This window comes from Vombatus ursinus, unplaced genomic scaffold (assembly GCF_900497805.2).
Source record: "Vombatus ursinus unplaced genomic scaffold, bare-nosed wombat genome assembly UNPS02004312.1, whole genome shotgun sequence".
Lineage (NCBI taxonomy): Eukaryota > Metazoa > Chordata > Mammalia > Diprotodontia > Vombatidae > Vombatus > Vombatus ursinus.
The window spans coordinates 110,005-124,605 of NW_020944090.1; the positions used below are offsets into that span (position 1 = coordinate 110,005).

The 14,601-nt window shown below is 36.8% G+C and overlaps 1 protein-coding gene across 4 annotated transcripts in view; it reads left to right on the forward strand.

Annotated features, from left to right (window-relative positions):
* IL1RL2 (interleukin 1 receptor like 2) overlaps positions 1 to 14,601 on the forward strand; it is a 71,501-nt gene that overhangs the window by 16,001 nt on the left and 40,899 nt on the right. For all 4 annotated transcript variants that reach the window (XM_027835322.1, XM_027835319.1, XM_027835310.1 and 1 more), the window contains 5 exons: positions 2,416 to 2,578; positions 5,936 to 6,007; positions 9,478 to 9,601; positions 10,614 to 10,753; positions 14,267 to 14,410. In XM_027835322.1, the coding sequence (XP_027691123.1) occupies positions 2,416 to 2,578; positions 5,936 to 6,007; positions 9,478 to 9,601; positions 10,614 to 10,753; positions 14,267 to 14,410 (643 nt within the window). The remainder of the gene's footprint in view (positions 1 to 2,415; positions 2,579 to 5,935; positions 6,008 to 9,477; positions 9,602 to 10,613; positions 10,754 to 14,266; positions 14,411 to 14,601) is intronic.

The following is a 14,601-nucleotide window of genomic DNA, read 5'->3' on the forward strand; positions in this document are numbered from 1 at the left end:
CCTTTGGTAAATCTTTCAAAGAATTTTTTATGATTTTGGTAGGTGCATTGAAGACACCTTGATGGAAGGGAACCTTTAAGATGTTGATTTGCTCTATGAATCAAATGCTTATGTATAGTTGATAAACAGTAAATACAGTGGACTTGTAATCTTTATGCTCTTAGCCAATTGTGTGACTGTAAATTTGTGGTATCCTTTTGTGAAAACTTGTGTGTTCCCTTCTCAAGCCTTCATTAAAGTTTCCTTCAATATTTGCATTGGTTATCCTCATTAAAATGTTGTAGAGATTCAAAAGTAGATAAATGCATCAGTACTTATTCATATTCTCTCAGTCATCTTTTTGGGCAGTAATTGTTCCTATGTTTTTATTATCCTCCCTTCTCTTAGCAACCTTGAGAATGAATCCTTTAACATCCTCAAAATTGTGTGCTCTCTAGCACTAGTGTCCTATAAGCATACCTGGTCTAATCCAGCCCCTCTTCCCATCTTTGTTTTCTTTGGGGCCATTTTCGCTTTCTCACATAGCACACAGGGGCCTGTGATATTGGATTCCAGCTGTCCTTGATAGTGAAGGGAGCATGTAACAAAAATTTTTGCAGATATTTTCCATTTTTCATCTTTCATGCCCTACCAGTTCCAATCTGAAATGCCCTAGGGATAACTTGGCTTAACTGGTCCTTTTGCGAAGCTTTCTTGATTTCTTTTTCCCTCCACTGCCTTTCATTGTTTTATGACATGCTCCTTTTTCCACTACTTTCCTCCATAAAATTTTGACAAAGTAGTTCACATTCTAAACCTTTGCCTTTGACTACTGTATGTTTCTCCTTGGCAAGGATGTTGTTTATAGGGTCTTTGATTCTCAGTATGGCAAGTAATTTCCACTGGTTAAATGTCTTTAAGAAATTATTGTAATCGATGTTGATGTCTGTTATTCCAGCTACTTTCTTTTTTTTTTTTGAATTTGCAAATTGATTAATATGGAAATACCCTCTCCCCCTGCCCTTTGCACAGGTAAATAGCTCTAAACTCTACTAATTGTCTTCACAAATGATGGCATCATCTTCATTTTACAGACAAGGGAATTGAAGCTCAGAGAAATTAACTTGACCAAGTTCATACAGCTAAGCCATAAATCCTTCTTGTTTGATTCCAAACCTAAGGCTCTTTTCAATTCCTTGGCATGTTTATTTCAATCTGCCTATTTCTTTTTAACTATCATAGAGTCATAGAATTGCAAAAGAGAAAGTGACCCCAGATCATGTAGCTCAGTCCTGTCTTAGTGGTGGGTATGGAGCAGAAGTCTTATGACTTAAGTTCCATTCTCTTTTCTCTGTGTCATATCGTCTCTGTTGTTGACCTTTTGCATATCTTGGTTCAGACTAAGACTTCCTTATTATTGTTCAGTCATATCTGACTCTTCATGACTCCATTTGGGGTTTTATTGGCAAAGATTTGCCATTTACCAGTTTGCCATTTCTTTCTCTAGCTCATTTTACAGATGAGGAAACTGAGACAAGCAGGGTTAAGTGACTTGTCCAATGTCACACAGCTAGTTTGTATCTGAGGCCAGATTTGAACTCAGGAAGATGAATCTTCTTAACTCCAAGTCTGGCATTCTATCCACTGTACCACCTAGCTGCACAATTAGCCTCCCTGCATAATATTCTATCTATCCATTCTTGTAGGACATTCTAAGATTTTAAATGATTAAGTTCACATATCTGGCTTATGTACCTGTGAAACACTAGAAGTTTTTTTTTTATTTTGTCTTGGATCTACCTCCTTCGAAGACAATAGACCTCTTAATTGTGAGGAGTACGTACTATCCTGTAATCATCTCCAATTAACCTTTACTGCTGTATTCAGGGCTTTTGAGAGCAGTTTTGAAACTGATTGTAGGAGTCTGAGGGCTATCTTAGGGGACTGGTCCTTCTTGATCATCTCTGCAGAGCCAAGAAGTTGACCACTTTCAATTCCTGTGATAGCCTACCATACTGCAGTAACTTTCTGACTTTCTTTTGGTGTTTTCATTCCTCCACTCATCTACACCATTCTCCTTTATATTAGTACCTTTTCTCCTTCCTTTTCGGCTACTGATTGCATGAAATGAGCTTGAATCCTCCTTTTCTTTTCTAAGCTTTACTCCTGTCCTGGCTTCTGATTGCATGAGCACCTCCCTCATCAGAGGCAGCATGCAGTTCCATCTGGGGCTTATACCAGCACCTCTGTCTTAAGGAGCCTAGAATTCCTTTCCTCTTGGTACTGAGTGTCCAGTCTTATGTATGACTGTTCCTTTTGGTCAGGAATACTATGTCTTATACTTCCTTTATGTCACCCACAATCCCTACTACAATACTAAATGTTGGTAGTTATTCGATAAATACTTTCTGACCCAAAATGAATTTTTGTATTTAGGAATGTAAGCCTATTGGAGACAAAAAGAAATATATTTCAAGGCATTTGGCTCTCTATATAGAAAATACATCAACTGAGGATGCAGCAAAGTATTTATGCAGAACAAAGCTAACATACATGGGAAAACATTATGACATTTTAAATAGAATTTCTACAACTCTATGTAAGTATGATATAATATGACCACCATTTTCTTAGAGTATTTGGAAATGCCTCTAGTACTTAGGCTTTCCATTTAGCTGCATGTGAATGCCAGGGTATTTGTGTGCTGTTATTTGCCAAAACCTCTTTTCCTCAGACAGCCACCAAGGTCCAGAAGTTTTCCTTGCCAACAGTCATGAAAGTAATGGGAAGAAGCATTAGAGAGTGGAAGAGGAAAGGAATCACAGAATCACAGAATTTCAGGACTGGAAGGGACATTAGCAGCTAGTCCATCCTAAACACAAAAGCGATCATCACTATAACATACCTCAGAACTGGTCTTCTAGTTCCTCTACCTGGAGACCTCCAAGGAGGAAGGTCCCACTACCTCTTGAGGCAACTGAAGTTGTAGATGGCTTTAATTGTTAGCAAGTTTTTCCTGATATCAAGCCTTAATCAGCCTCTTTCCAACTTCCACTCATTGTTATTGGTCCTGTCCTCTGGGGCCAATCGGAAAAAAAAAAAAAGTGTAGTCTCTTTTTCACATAATAGACCTTTAAATACTTGAAGACAACTTCCTCCTGAGTCTTCTTTTCTCCTGTCTAAACATGGCCATTTCCTTCAACCAACCTTCATATGATAGGGCTCTTTATCAACCTGGTTATCCTCATCTAGACACTCTTTAACTTACCAATACCCTACACCTAGAACTCAGCACAATAAGCCAGATGAGGTCTAATGAGGGCAAAGTACAGTAGGACTATCCTGTCCTTATTCTTGGAAGTCATGACCTTCTTAATACAAACAAAGATTATGTTAACTTTTTTAGCTGCCATATCACATTGCTGACTCAATATGAGATGATAGCCCACAAAAAACCTAAGTTGTTTTTTTAGAACTATCTTCTATCAATGTCCCTCCAATATTATAATTGTTTAGATGATTTTTTTTTGCACCGAAGTCCAAAACGTTGCATTTTTTCCTATTGAACATGATATTAGAGTCAATCTAATAACCTAGCCTGTCAAGATTCCTTTGAATTCTGACTGTGTCATCCTACTAGCTTTATGTCATCTGCAAATTTGATGAACCTACCATCAATGCCTTTATCAAAGTCACCAATAAAAGTATTTTTAAAAATGTGGAGTCAAGCATAGATCCCTAAGGTACTATAGTGGAGATCTCCTGCCATGTTGACACTGAACCATGAATAGCTAGTCTTTGAAGTTGGTCTTCCAATCAATTCTATATCCATTTTATTACATTAATTATATTATTACATTAATCTTCTACACAAAAAATACTATGATATATTTTGCTGAAAGGTTTGCTAAAATAGAATCAAACTATATCCATAGCATTTCTCTCATCTACTTTAACAGGTAAATGAGGTTTGTCTGGCAGTACCTATTCTTCAACAAGCCATGTTGGTTCTTTATAATCACATCTTTCCATATGTTCTCCAATCCTCTTTTTACTGATCCATTCTAGAAATAGTGAGTCTCTTGAATTTCCCAACCCACAGATGTACTAGCAGAATGAAGCCGGCTTGCTACATCTTCCCCTTCAGGTTCCTAGAGGTACCTCTGAGAGACAGTGGCAGAGTACCCATTCCAGTGTGTTACCTCCAATATCAGTTTCTTGTCCAAGACTTCATAAGCATTGGCAACACTTTTTTAGGTTCTTATGTACCTGTGAAACACTAGAAGTTTTTTTTTTATTTTGTCTTGGATCTACCTCCTTCGAAGACAATAGACCTCTTAATTGTGAGGAGTACGTACTATCCTGTAATCATCTCCAATTAACCTTTACTGCTGTATTCAGGGCTTTTGAGAGCAGTTTTGAAACTGATTGTAGGAGTCTGAGGGCTATCTTAGGGGACTGGTCCTTCTTGATCATCTCTGCAGAGCCAAGAAGTTGACCACTTTCTTATCCATCTGTAGACAAGGAGGAAATTTAGCCTCAGCAGTGCTTTTGCATTAATCTTTGGCTATCTTTGCATATTTGTGTTGTGTATATGTATATATATATTATATATATTATATATATATTATATATATATGTCTCTGAATGTGTGTATACAGAGAAATAGAAAGAGACAGGAAATTAATATTAGATTGTATTATTTATAACCAGTATTTCTCTATGAATCCATTCATTTCCTCAGACCCCACTTCTAAAGGTCAGGCAGTTTCTAAAAGGCTTAATGGAGTAAGGTAATTACTTCCAGCCCTCAAGTCTTCTACCTGGACAGGGACCCTTGCTTTTGTTTACCCCATAAACAGAAGCCAGCTTGAGCTAATACCACCTTCTCTCTCCTGTGTGTCTTTGCCTGTCCTTAACAAAGTTTAGGGTGATCTACTCAAAAAAAAAGGGGAGGGAGACAAAACCAATGAAAACTTAATTGAGATGGTTTATGTTTTTCTAGCCAAGATTGCTAGAAGCAGTTGGGTCCACAAGGCAGCTGGCATTTTTTGAGTGTTAGAGAGGGGCATAATCAGCCACATCTGAAAGCCAGCTGTCTTTCCCTAGCTGCAGATTGATCCTGAGGATTATTCCTGCCCCCTAAGGAAGCAGTAGGGAGGAACTGAGAACTATTAACCCACTTCCTCCTTAAAATATCCACCAGTCAAGGTTGCCTTACATTTGTTAGGGGAGGGCCAAATGGTATACTGTCAGGCCAATCAGAAGAAAAATACACCTAAGTTTAAAAGACATTGTTGACCTTCACTCTAGGTCTTTGCCACAGAGACTAGCCATAAAGACCCCTTTGTTACCAGGCTGCATGCCCCTACTAATAAAGGGTGTCTCACTCAGAGAATTGCCTCAGTCTGCCCTTTGTTAAATTCTAGCCGGGACAACATGTATGGATACATATGTACATATATGTGACGTATATGTGCAATATTCATATATGCTTGTTTATACACAACCTGTACATACCTAAATGTAACCCACTGGAGTAAAAGTTAAGGCTCATTTGTAGAATTTATTAACCATTTTTCTTATAGAGATCATTATAATTAAATCCCATTGTGGCTTTATCGTAATGCTCTTTTTTTAAAACCAATTTTCCCACTTTCATTGCTTTCTCTGCCTCTCCAGTTTCCTTAGACATAAAGCTCATTTCACATGAGAAGCCCAGTTATAACCCCTTCTCTCTTCATGATGCCAAAATGATTCCTTGCCCTTAACTTTTTAATATATCTAAGTCTTATATTCTGACAAGGTTCATGGTGATTTGGGAGGTACTAGAAGCTGAAATGTGAATTTATGGATTGGGATTTTTGAGATTTTGAGTTTTCTTTAAAGTTTTTGGACATGGATGATTTTTTTTTAATTTCCAACAAGATAGGTATGTGTGTATGTTTTTTTCCAGTAAACAAAATAGGAGGAAGGAAAGAACCTGAAATTATCTATCCAAGAAATAATTCCATTGAAGTACAGCTTGGTAAGTAGAATGAAAAATCACTAAATCATCAACTATAGAGACTTTGTAAAAAAAAAATGGTACTAATAACATTCTAATCATGCTGTATTAGAAGTGCAGTTATAATGTAATGTCCTTGAGGAACTAAAAGTCAAGATCTAGTAAAATGAGGGCCAAGGAAAAGAGTATATAGAATGCTGGGCCTGTAGTAAAGAAGACTTATCTTCCTAAGTCCAAATCCAACCTCAGACACTTAGCTGTGTGACCTGGGCAAGCCCCTTGACCCTATTTGCCTCAGTTTCCTCATCTGTAAAATAAACTGGAGAAGGAAATGGCAAATCATTATAGTATCTTTGCCAGGAAAATCCCAAATGGGGTCACGAAGAGTCAGACAAACTGAAACAAATGAACAACAACAACAACCGTAAAGAGTTCTGTGGAGATAAAGAGAGAAGTGTTGCATAAAGACAATCTTCCCTCCCATTGACATAAAGCTGTGTCTGCTGACATGCATTTCATTCAGCAGCAGAGAAAGTTCATCATGGCTTATGTTTGAATAAAAATAGATACCAAACTCTTAAGAAACTGCTTGTTTGGTACTGTAATAACTGCTTTTAAAAAGTACCTTTTATCGTGAAAGGTCTCAGTTGAAAAAATAAAGAGGGCATATGGCCTAGTAGCAAATTTTTTTTTTTGAAGTCTAGATACATTGTCCCAGTTCAGTAGGACATGAAGGTGCCATGGTCTTTGAATCTCTTAAATTCATAATAGATTTATCCATTCTCATAAATGAAAAATATTCTCTCTTCAGCAATACTTATCCGGCTTGGGAAAAAAAATGCTAACTATGATAGTTTGAGTTTCTACCTAATCTTATAACCTGATAATTCTCACAACCAAAAGCGTTGAAATGAAAGGAATGGTCATGACAAAAGAATATTTATTAAACATTCACATAAAAGTTTATAAGTTTAAAGGTCTTAAGACTGGAAGGTACTGTAAAGAGCTGCTTGCTCTCTTAAAACCTAAATTCTCAAACAGATTTAGTGACACTGATGTATAAATGAGCCAAGACCTGTAGAGACAGAATAAATCATGGAGGGATAAAGTGAATAAATAGTGTAGCCATAATGATAATACTTAATATACATAGAGTTGAAAAGCATGTTTTCCCCAACAACCCCGTGAGATAACTAGTATAAAATATATGAGTGTGTGTCATAAGAAATGTTAACTATGGTTCAAACAGTACTGGAATTTTCCTTTTAAAAAAATCATAAATAATTTGAAAGGAATCCTTATAAAGTTCTTCAAGACTACATCTGTTATAGATTTTGTTGCAAGTGAAATCCCAACCTAATGGACATAAATTGAGCAGAGAGAAAGTAGTGTGTTGATTTTAATTGTGGGAAAGCATAAGTCAGTATGTTTAGGGAATTTTTTTTTAAATTCTTCAAGCCATTAGTAATTGGAGAAATACAAATCAAAGCAATTTTGATTTCCACTTCATGCCCATTAGGTTGACAAAGGTGACAAAAGAGGAAAATAGCAAATGTTGAAAGGGACTTGGGGAAAATAGACACACTTGTGCATTGTTAGTAGAAATGGTCTGGCTATTCCAGAAAACAATTTGGAACTAGGCTCCAAAATTACTAATCTGTACATAACTCTTGATTATTAAGCCTATACCCCAAAGAGATCAAAGAAAAAAGAAAAGGACCCACATGTACAAACATATTTATAGCAAGTCTTTCTCTCTTAGCCCCAAAGTGGAAACAAAGAGGTGCTTGCCTATTGGGGAGTGGCTAATCAGATTGTAGTATATGAATGGAATTATTGAGCCATAGGAAATTATATAATGGACAGCTTCAGAGGAAATTGGAAGAACCTCTATGAACTGATGAAGAATGAAGCAAGCAGAACTAGGAAAATAATGCCTATAATGATAAAACCATCATAGAGAAAAACAGTTTTGAAAGACTTTAGAATTTTGATCAATGCAATGAAAAACCATAAATCTAGAGGTCAGAATGTGAAACATTACTCATTTTCTGCCTAGAGGTTATGTACTTAAAAATGGAGAGATAGACATGCATTTTCAGGCATGGTTAATGTAGATATTTGTTTTGCTGGATTATGTACAATGGTTTTTTGTTTGTTTTCAAATTGTTTAATGGGGGTAGTGGGAGGGAGTGATTATGAATGTTTGTAAAAAAAAATTTTAAGTAACCTTAAGTTTTGCTTGCACAATGACACATTCTGATTTGTGGCCTTTTGGTCTACTGTACTATTTCAAGCAAGATATTCTGGGCATCACCAGAAATGAAATTAGAACTCAAAGTCAATCATAACATTTCACCTTTCTAGAAAATCATGATCTTTCTGAACTTGGAGTGGTGTTTGCCCTTCTAGGTAATTCATCTTAAGGAAAACATAGTAAAGCTGGCTAAAGGTCAGAGAACAGTAACTAAAATAAGGGATTAGCATTGATATGAGAATAGATCTCCTTTTGGATATCTTAGCAGTGGAAAGATCAAGTCTAAGCAAGTATATGATTGAGGCTTTTAAAATAATGAAAGTACAGATTGGATCAAAATGAACTTATTGACTAAATTTTAAAGTTCCAGAGTAAGGAGTCTACATTGAAAACATGGAGGAAAATGCTTTAAGACAAATACAAGGAAAATATCCTTTATTCAACAAGTAGAAAATAGGTGACTCTTGTGACCTCAGTGGTGAGGAGGTTGTAAACTAAAAAACATAAGTAGATACTGGTCAGTTTAAGAAGGGTTTGTATGATCATGGGTTTGGTGATAGAAATAGAAGTCCACCTTCCCCCGCCCCTAATTTTATAGATTATGAAATAGGTGTAGCAGCCTGGGGCATCTGTTAGTACGTACTTGCTGATTGGATCCCTGAGGATGACTAATCCAAGTTCAATGTACGTTTGGGGCTCCATACTCCTAAAACTATAGCTTACAAGTTCCCACTTACATGATGTATCATTAGACCATAGATTTTGATCTGGAATGGACCTTAGAGGTTATCTAGTTCAACCCCTACATTTTACAAATGAGGAAACCAAAGCACAGAGCATTTAAGTGATTTGCTCAAGGTCACAGAGGTAGTAAATGAAAGAGTTTGGGTTCAGACCCAAGTCTTCTAAATTCAACTATAGTGCTTTTTCCACTGTACCAGTTTACTTGTTCAATCTTAACTTTTTGAGATTTATGATGGAAAGGGAAATACATTCCTTGGTGCCTTTGTCTGATATATAGTCTTAGGTTAGGTGCATGGTCCACTAATATAACCCATTTGGGATTTATGTTCTGATTTCAAAAAATTGAAAGATACAATAAGTAAAAAGAAAATAAATTGACTAAGTGAAAATCCAACAGAATCATGAATCCCTTGGACTTGGCCCTTTTGTCTCATCTGCTTTTAATTTGCAGGATTTTAAATATTTACTCTTGGTCAATCTTGCTTTGTAGGTTCTCCTCTTATTGTAGACTGCAATATAAAGGATGGGAAAGAGAATTTGAATCATAGAAGTTGGAGTGTCAATGGCACTTTGGTGGACTTTCTCAATTCTACCCGAATTAAAGAAGGAATTGAGTAAGTATTCATAGTCTTAAGGAAACTCAGAGATCTTCTAGGGCAGTGCCTCTAAATATGTCCAAAAACATGGTGTCTAGCCTCTGTTTGAAGACTTGTAGTGATGAGGAAGTCATTTGCTGATGTAACATTTCTTTTTCATACAGCTCTAATTGTTGAGCTGCAGCAAGATCTGCACAGATTCAGGCCTTACCAATGATAAATACAGTCTTTGTGAGCCTGGGCAAGTCACTTAACCCCTTAATGTTCTTGTGTAGATTACTCTCTGAGACTGTGAGTTGCAGGGAAGGTGTTGATATGAATAGGGAATGGAACATAAACTCTGGAAGGTCCTATGAGATTGCCTTCCAGTACAGGGCAGGTGATATATGTCTCTCATCTGAAGACCCTTCTAGCTGAAAGGTTGATCACCAGGTTGGTTTTAAGCAGTGGTGTGCTAGTGAATGGTTAGTGACCTGCTCTCTGGAAAAAAATATATATATGCATAGCACACTTTTAAGTTTAATCTGTATTAACATTTTCTCCATCACTTTCCTAAGTCTAGACAATCAACAAAACAATAAACAAAGCCTTGATTTGTAGCATTTGCTGATTTCTGAGGTGAAAATATTCACACTAAAAATTTAACAAATGCCTCTAATGAGCCACTAAGATATGGTTCCAGCACAGCCTTGGTTGTAGGGTATTAAATTTTCCAGTCAAAGCAATTTTCTAAAACCATCTGCTAAATTAATAGAATCATAAGATCCGAGCTCTTGAGCGACAGTGCACCTCTGAAGCCCTGAAGACAGATGACTTGGCCAAGGTCATACAGGTAGTAAAAGTAAGAGGTAGGTTCTGTGACTCAAGGATCAGTGCTCTTTCTCCTGGGGAATATGATCTACAACAAGGTAGGGTTCACCCTCACCAATGAATTCACTTATTTGCAAGTATTGTAATGCAAATATACAACGGATAATGTTTCCTAAATTACATAAATGTTTAAAATATAATTTGCTTTATCCTTTCACAGATCAAATGTTTCTTGTGGGGAAAAATACTATTTCTATACTGTAAATATCAGCTTCTTAGAGGTGAGACAAGAAGATTATAATCGTCCGTTTATATGTATGTCTGGATCATCAGCAGCATTTATTATGTTCAAGCATCCAGGTAATGTGCCAAAATGATAGGTGCAATTTAGAATGTGCAGAATTAAATTTTAAAGAAGGAATTGATATGAGAGAAATGTGACTGAATTTTTCAAGTTGTATTTTTAAAATTATCATTGTTTTATTTTTAATTTATAAAATTAAACAAATATTTCCCTAACATAGTAGAATAAAAAAAGATGATTGTACATGAAACATATCTGTTATGTACAACTTGCTATTCCTTTTAAATATATAATAAAGTTACCATGTAAATTTCTTTTTTTTTTCTTTTTTTTCTTCTTCCCTCCCTCCCCCCTACCCTGCCCTAGAGGTGGCTACCATTAGACACAAATATTAACAGTGTAAGAAGTAATAAAAGCTGGGGTTAGTCTCTGACAGGGCTTCTGGATTCTGTGGTAGTATTGATGTGTGTTTTTTGAAAAGAATTCAGGTTAGTGTAAATGTTTGCTTATTACTATGATTTGCATCTAGTACCTACATGTAGCCTATGATGTGATTAATTTGTTCCTTCAGTTAGTGATAGGAGTCATTAGTATCTGTGCTCAAATTCTCTATAGCATAACTATTCAAAAAATTTCCCGTAGCTTATTGGCTCAGTTGGTTGAGTTTTCCTGGTCTGTTTTTGTTCCCAGACTATCCTTCAACCCATTGATTTCTATACGTGCAGCATCCTTCTTGGTTCTCCTCTTTCATAGAATCATAGATTGTTAGAGCCGGACGGGATCCTGGAGATCTAACTTTTATTGGTGAGGAAAGTGAGATTATGAGAGATTAAGTAATTTGTCTCTCCTTCTCCCCTTTCCTTCCCTCCCTTCTCCTCTTCTCCTTTCGTTCTTCCCTTCCCCTTCACTCCCCTCCCCTTTCCCTTTCTCTCCTCTCTGTATATATCAAGAGGCAGCCAGGTGGTGGAGTAGATAGAGTGCTGGTCCTGGAGTCAGGAAAACTCATTGTCCTGAGTTCAAATCTGGCCTCAGACACTTACTCGCTGTGTGACCCTGGCAAGCCACTTATTCCTGTTTGCCTCAGGTCCTCATCTCTAAAATGAGCTGGAGAAGGAAATGGCAAACCACTCCAGTATCTTTGCCAAGAAAACCCCAAATGAGTCATGAAAAGTCAGACAAGACTGAACAACAACTATATATGCCAAACACCTTGTATACACAGAACAATTAGGGGAAGGGCAAGTGCATCTGGAAAACCTGGAAGGTCTCACGTGGGATGTGGTGTTTGAACTGAACTTTGAAGGAAATGAAAGATTCTAAGAGGCAGGGATGAGGAGAGAGTGCATTCTAGGCATGGGCTACAGGTTATGCAAAGGCAAGGAGAGAGCAAATGGGATTATATATATCCAGACAACAAGAAGTCCAATTTGGCTATATTGCAGACCGCATAAAGGGAAGTAATATATAATAAGCATGGACAAATAGGTTGGAGCCAAGTTGTGAAAGACTTTAAATACCAAAAAATATGAACTTGTATTTTTCCCAGTAGTGATAGGGAACCAGTGGAGTTTATCAAGCAACTTGGTGACATGGTTTCATTCCCTGGGAATTTCTACACTCACCCTGGCTTGATTCTTTCTGTGCTGTTCAATTTGTGTGAAATATATTCCCCAGCTAACTGTTAAGGTTGGTTCTTGCCTTTGGTGCAATGCTAAGCTTCTTCACGTCTTGTCCTAAACTGTTTTCTTAGCTTAGTCTCTCTAGTGGCCATTAGTCCTCAATGACTTGGGCCATATGTACCTGGAGCCCTTAGATAAAACATAAGTCATTTTCGGTCAGAAGACGAAACCAGTTTTGAAGTCTGTATTTCTTTTTGGGCCCACTCTCTGGGTTCCAGTTTTCTGAGAATCACCTCCTTCTTTTAACTAATTTTCAGAGCAGAGGTGGATGACCTGCTAACGAAAGATTCAGGTTGCCAATGCCTCCTTTCCACTGAGATCTCTTTGCTGACTCTTCATTCAAACGCCTCTCAGGAAGTGGTCTGTCAGTATCCTGTCATTTAAAATTCTATGACACCATAATAATTTTATCAATTTAAAGTGAATAGACATAATTCCCACTGGGAGATGCCATGTTATGTGCTGTTCCATTCTCTTGCCTAGTCCTTCTCTTGAATCCTGACATGCATTTTGCAAGATGGCTGACCAGAAAGAACAGTGGTAGTAAAAAGAGTATTGCATTAGAAGTCTGAAAACCTAGATTCATGTCCAGATTCTTCTTTGGAAACACTAAAGAAAAGAGGGAAAGAACAGGAAGTGTAGGGCTGAATGGATCAGTTCCAATTTCCTGCTATTTTAGGAAGAAGAAAATAGAACCTATTGGGTCTGCTTAGCACTGAGTCCTCAGGATAAGAAATGGTTCACGAGATACTGATATACTTGGCACTTAACAGTGCCCATTCCGTGATTTTTCTCTCCTTTATCTCTTTCACATTCTTTCCTATGTCTCCCCTAAAAGTTCTTCTATGAGCCAGCAGAAGCAGCTCACTTTGTAATCCCATTTCTTCATCAAATTTACCTAACTGTGCTTTTCCTTTTGTAAGACCATCTAGGTCATCCTGCAAGGTGCTTTTTTAAAATGTTTTTAGTTTCCTTGAGCTCCAGATCAATTCATTCTTTCCATTTGCTATCATCTCCCTTTTTTCTCCACCCCCTCCAACCACCTGTCCTCGCTTTCTTTCTTTTCTTTTCTTTTCTTTCCTTTTTTTTTTTTTGGCTCTTTGGAAATCTTTTGACAAGACAGAGTAACTTATGAATCTTCACTCTAGCAATATTTTCTCTCTGTCCTGTCATACTCACATTCCCAGGTGGGAAGAGAATATAAATCTGACTTGAGTCATATGAGGACTTGTAGATTACAGCTAGAGCCACAGATCTCAGAGGAAATAATCAATTAACAAGCATTTATTAAGTATTTACAATATACCAGATAATTACCTTGTGTTTGACAGGAGTCTTGACAACCAATTTTTATTGTCTTTATTGTTAACAGTAGACTTTTAAATCAAACAGGTATTTTCAGATATATGATTCTTCCTAGACTATTGTTAAGGACTATTTCACAGGTTAATGACATAGGGGAGACAGTGTGGTATAGAAAGTCAGCTTTAGAGTCAGGAAGCCCTAAATCTGATTTAAAAAAAAAAAAGATTTTGTAGGTAATAAGGTATTGTTTGATATATAATATTAGCTCTTTCTTATGAACTCCTTGACCAAACCTCTAGGAAATATTTTCGTTATTGGTACTTAGTTCTGACTATGGGGGAAGAAATTAAAGCCAGCTTTTCTCTTCTGCCTCCAGTCCCCCAAGAGGCCTCTTTCAAAGGTAGGGAATAGTTTTTCAAAGTGTTTTTCAAGAACCTGATGCCATTTCTTGGCTTCATATTTTAAAAATACTTGGAACATAATACTTATCATCCAACAAACTTTAAGGAGCCATAATTTGTGATTTGTTAGTGATCTCTTTTAAATAAATTCTACAGTTATTTTTGTCTTTCTCTTGTTGTACAGCTCCAAATGTTCAAGGATACCTGATAGGAGGGCCCATTGTTGTGTTGTGTGTGATTGTGTTTGTTATGTGCACATACCACATTGTCAAGGTTGACATTGTGCTTTGGTATCGGAGCACCTTTCATTCTACTTTGAGTAAAGAAGGTAAGTTTGGGTGATTAAAGGAAAATTATCTTGTCATCAAGTGTCTTTTTTTTTTCAGTCTGGATCTATGATTTAATTGGTAGGGAATTATCAGTGAGGAAATTCCCTTCAGATTGAGAACTTCTGGAACTTACAGTCTTAAGAGCTGTCTAAAGCACAGAGAAATTAAGTGACAGTTACACAGCCTGTCT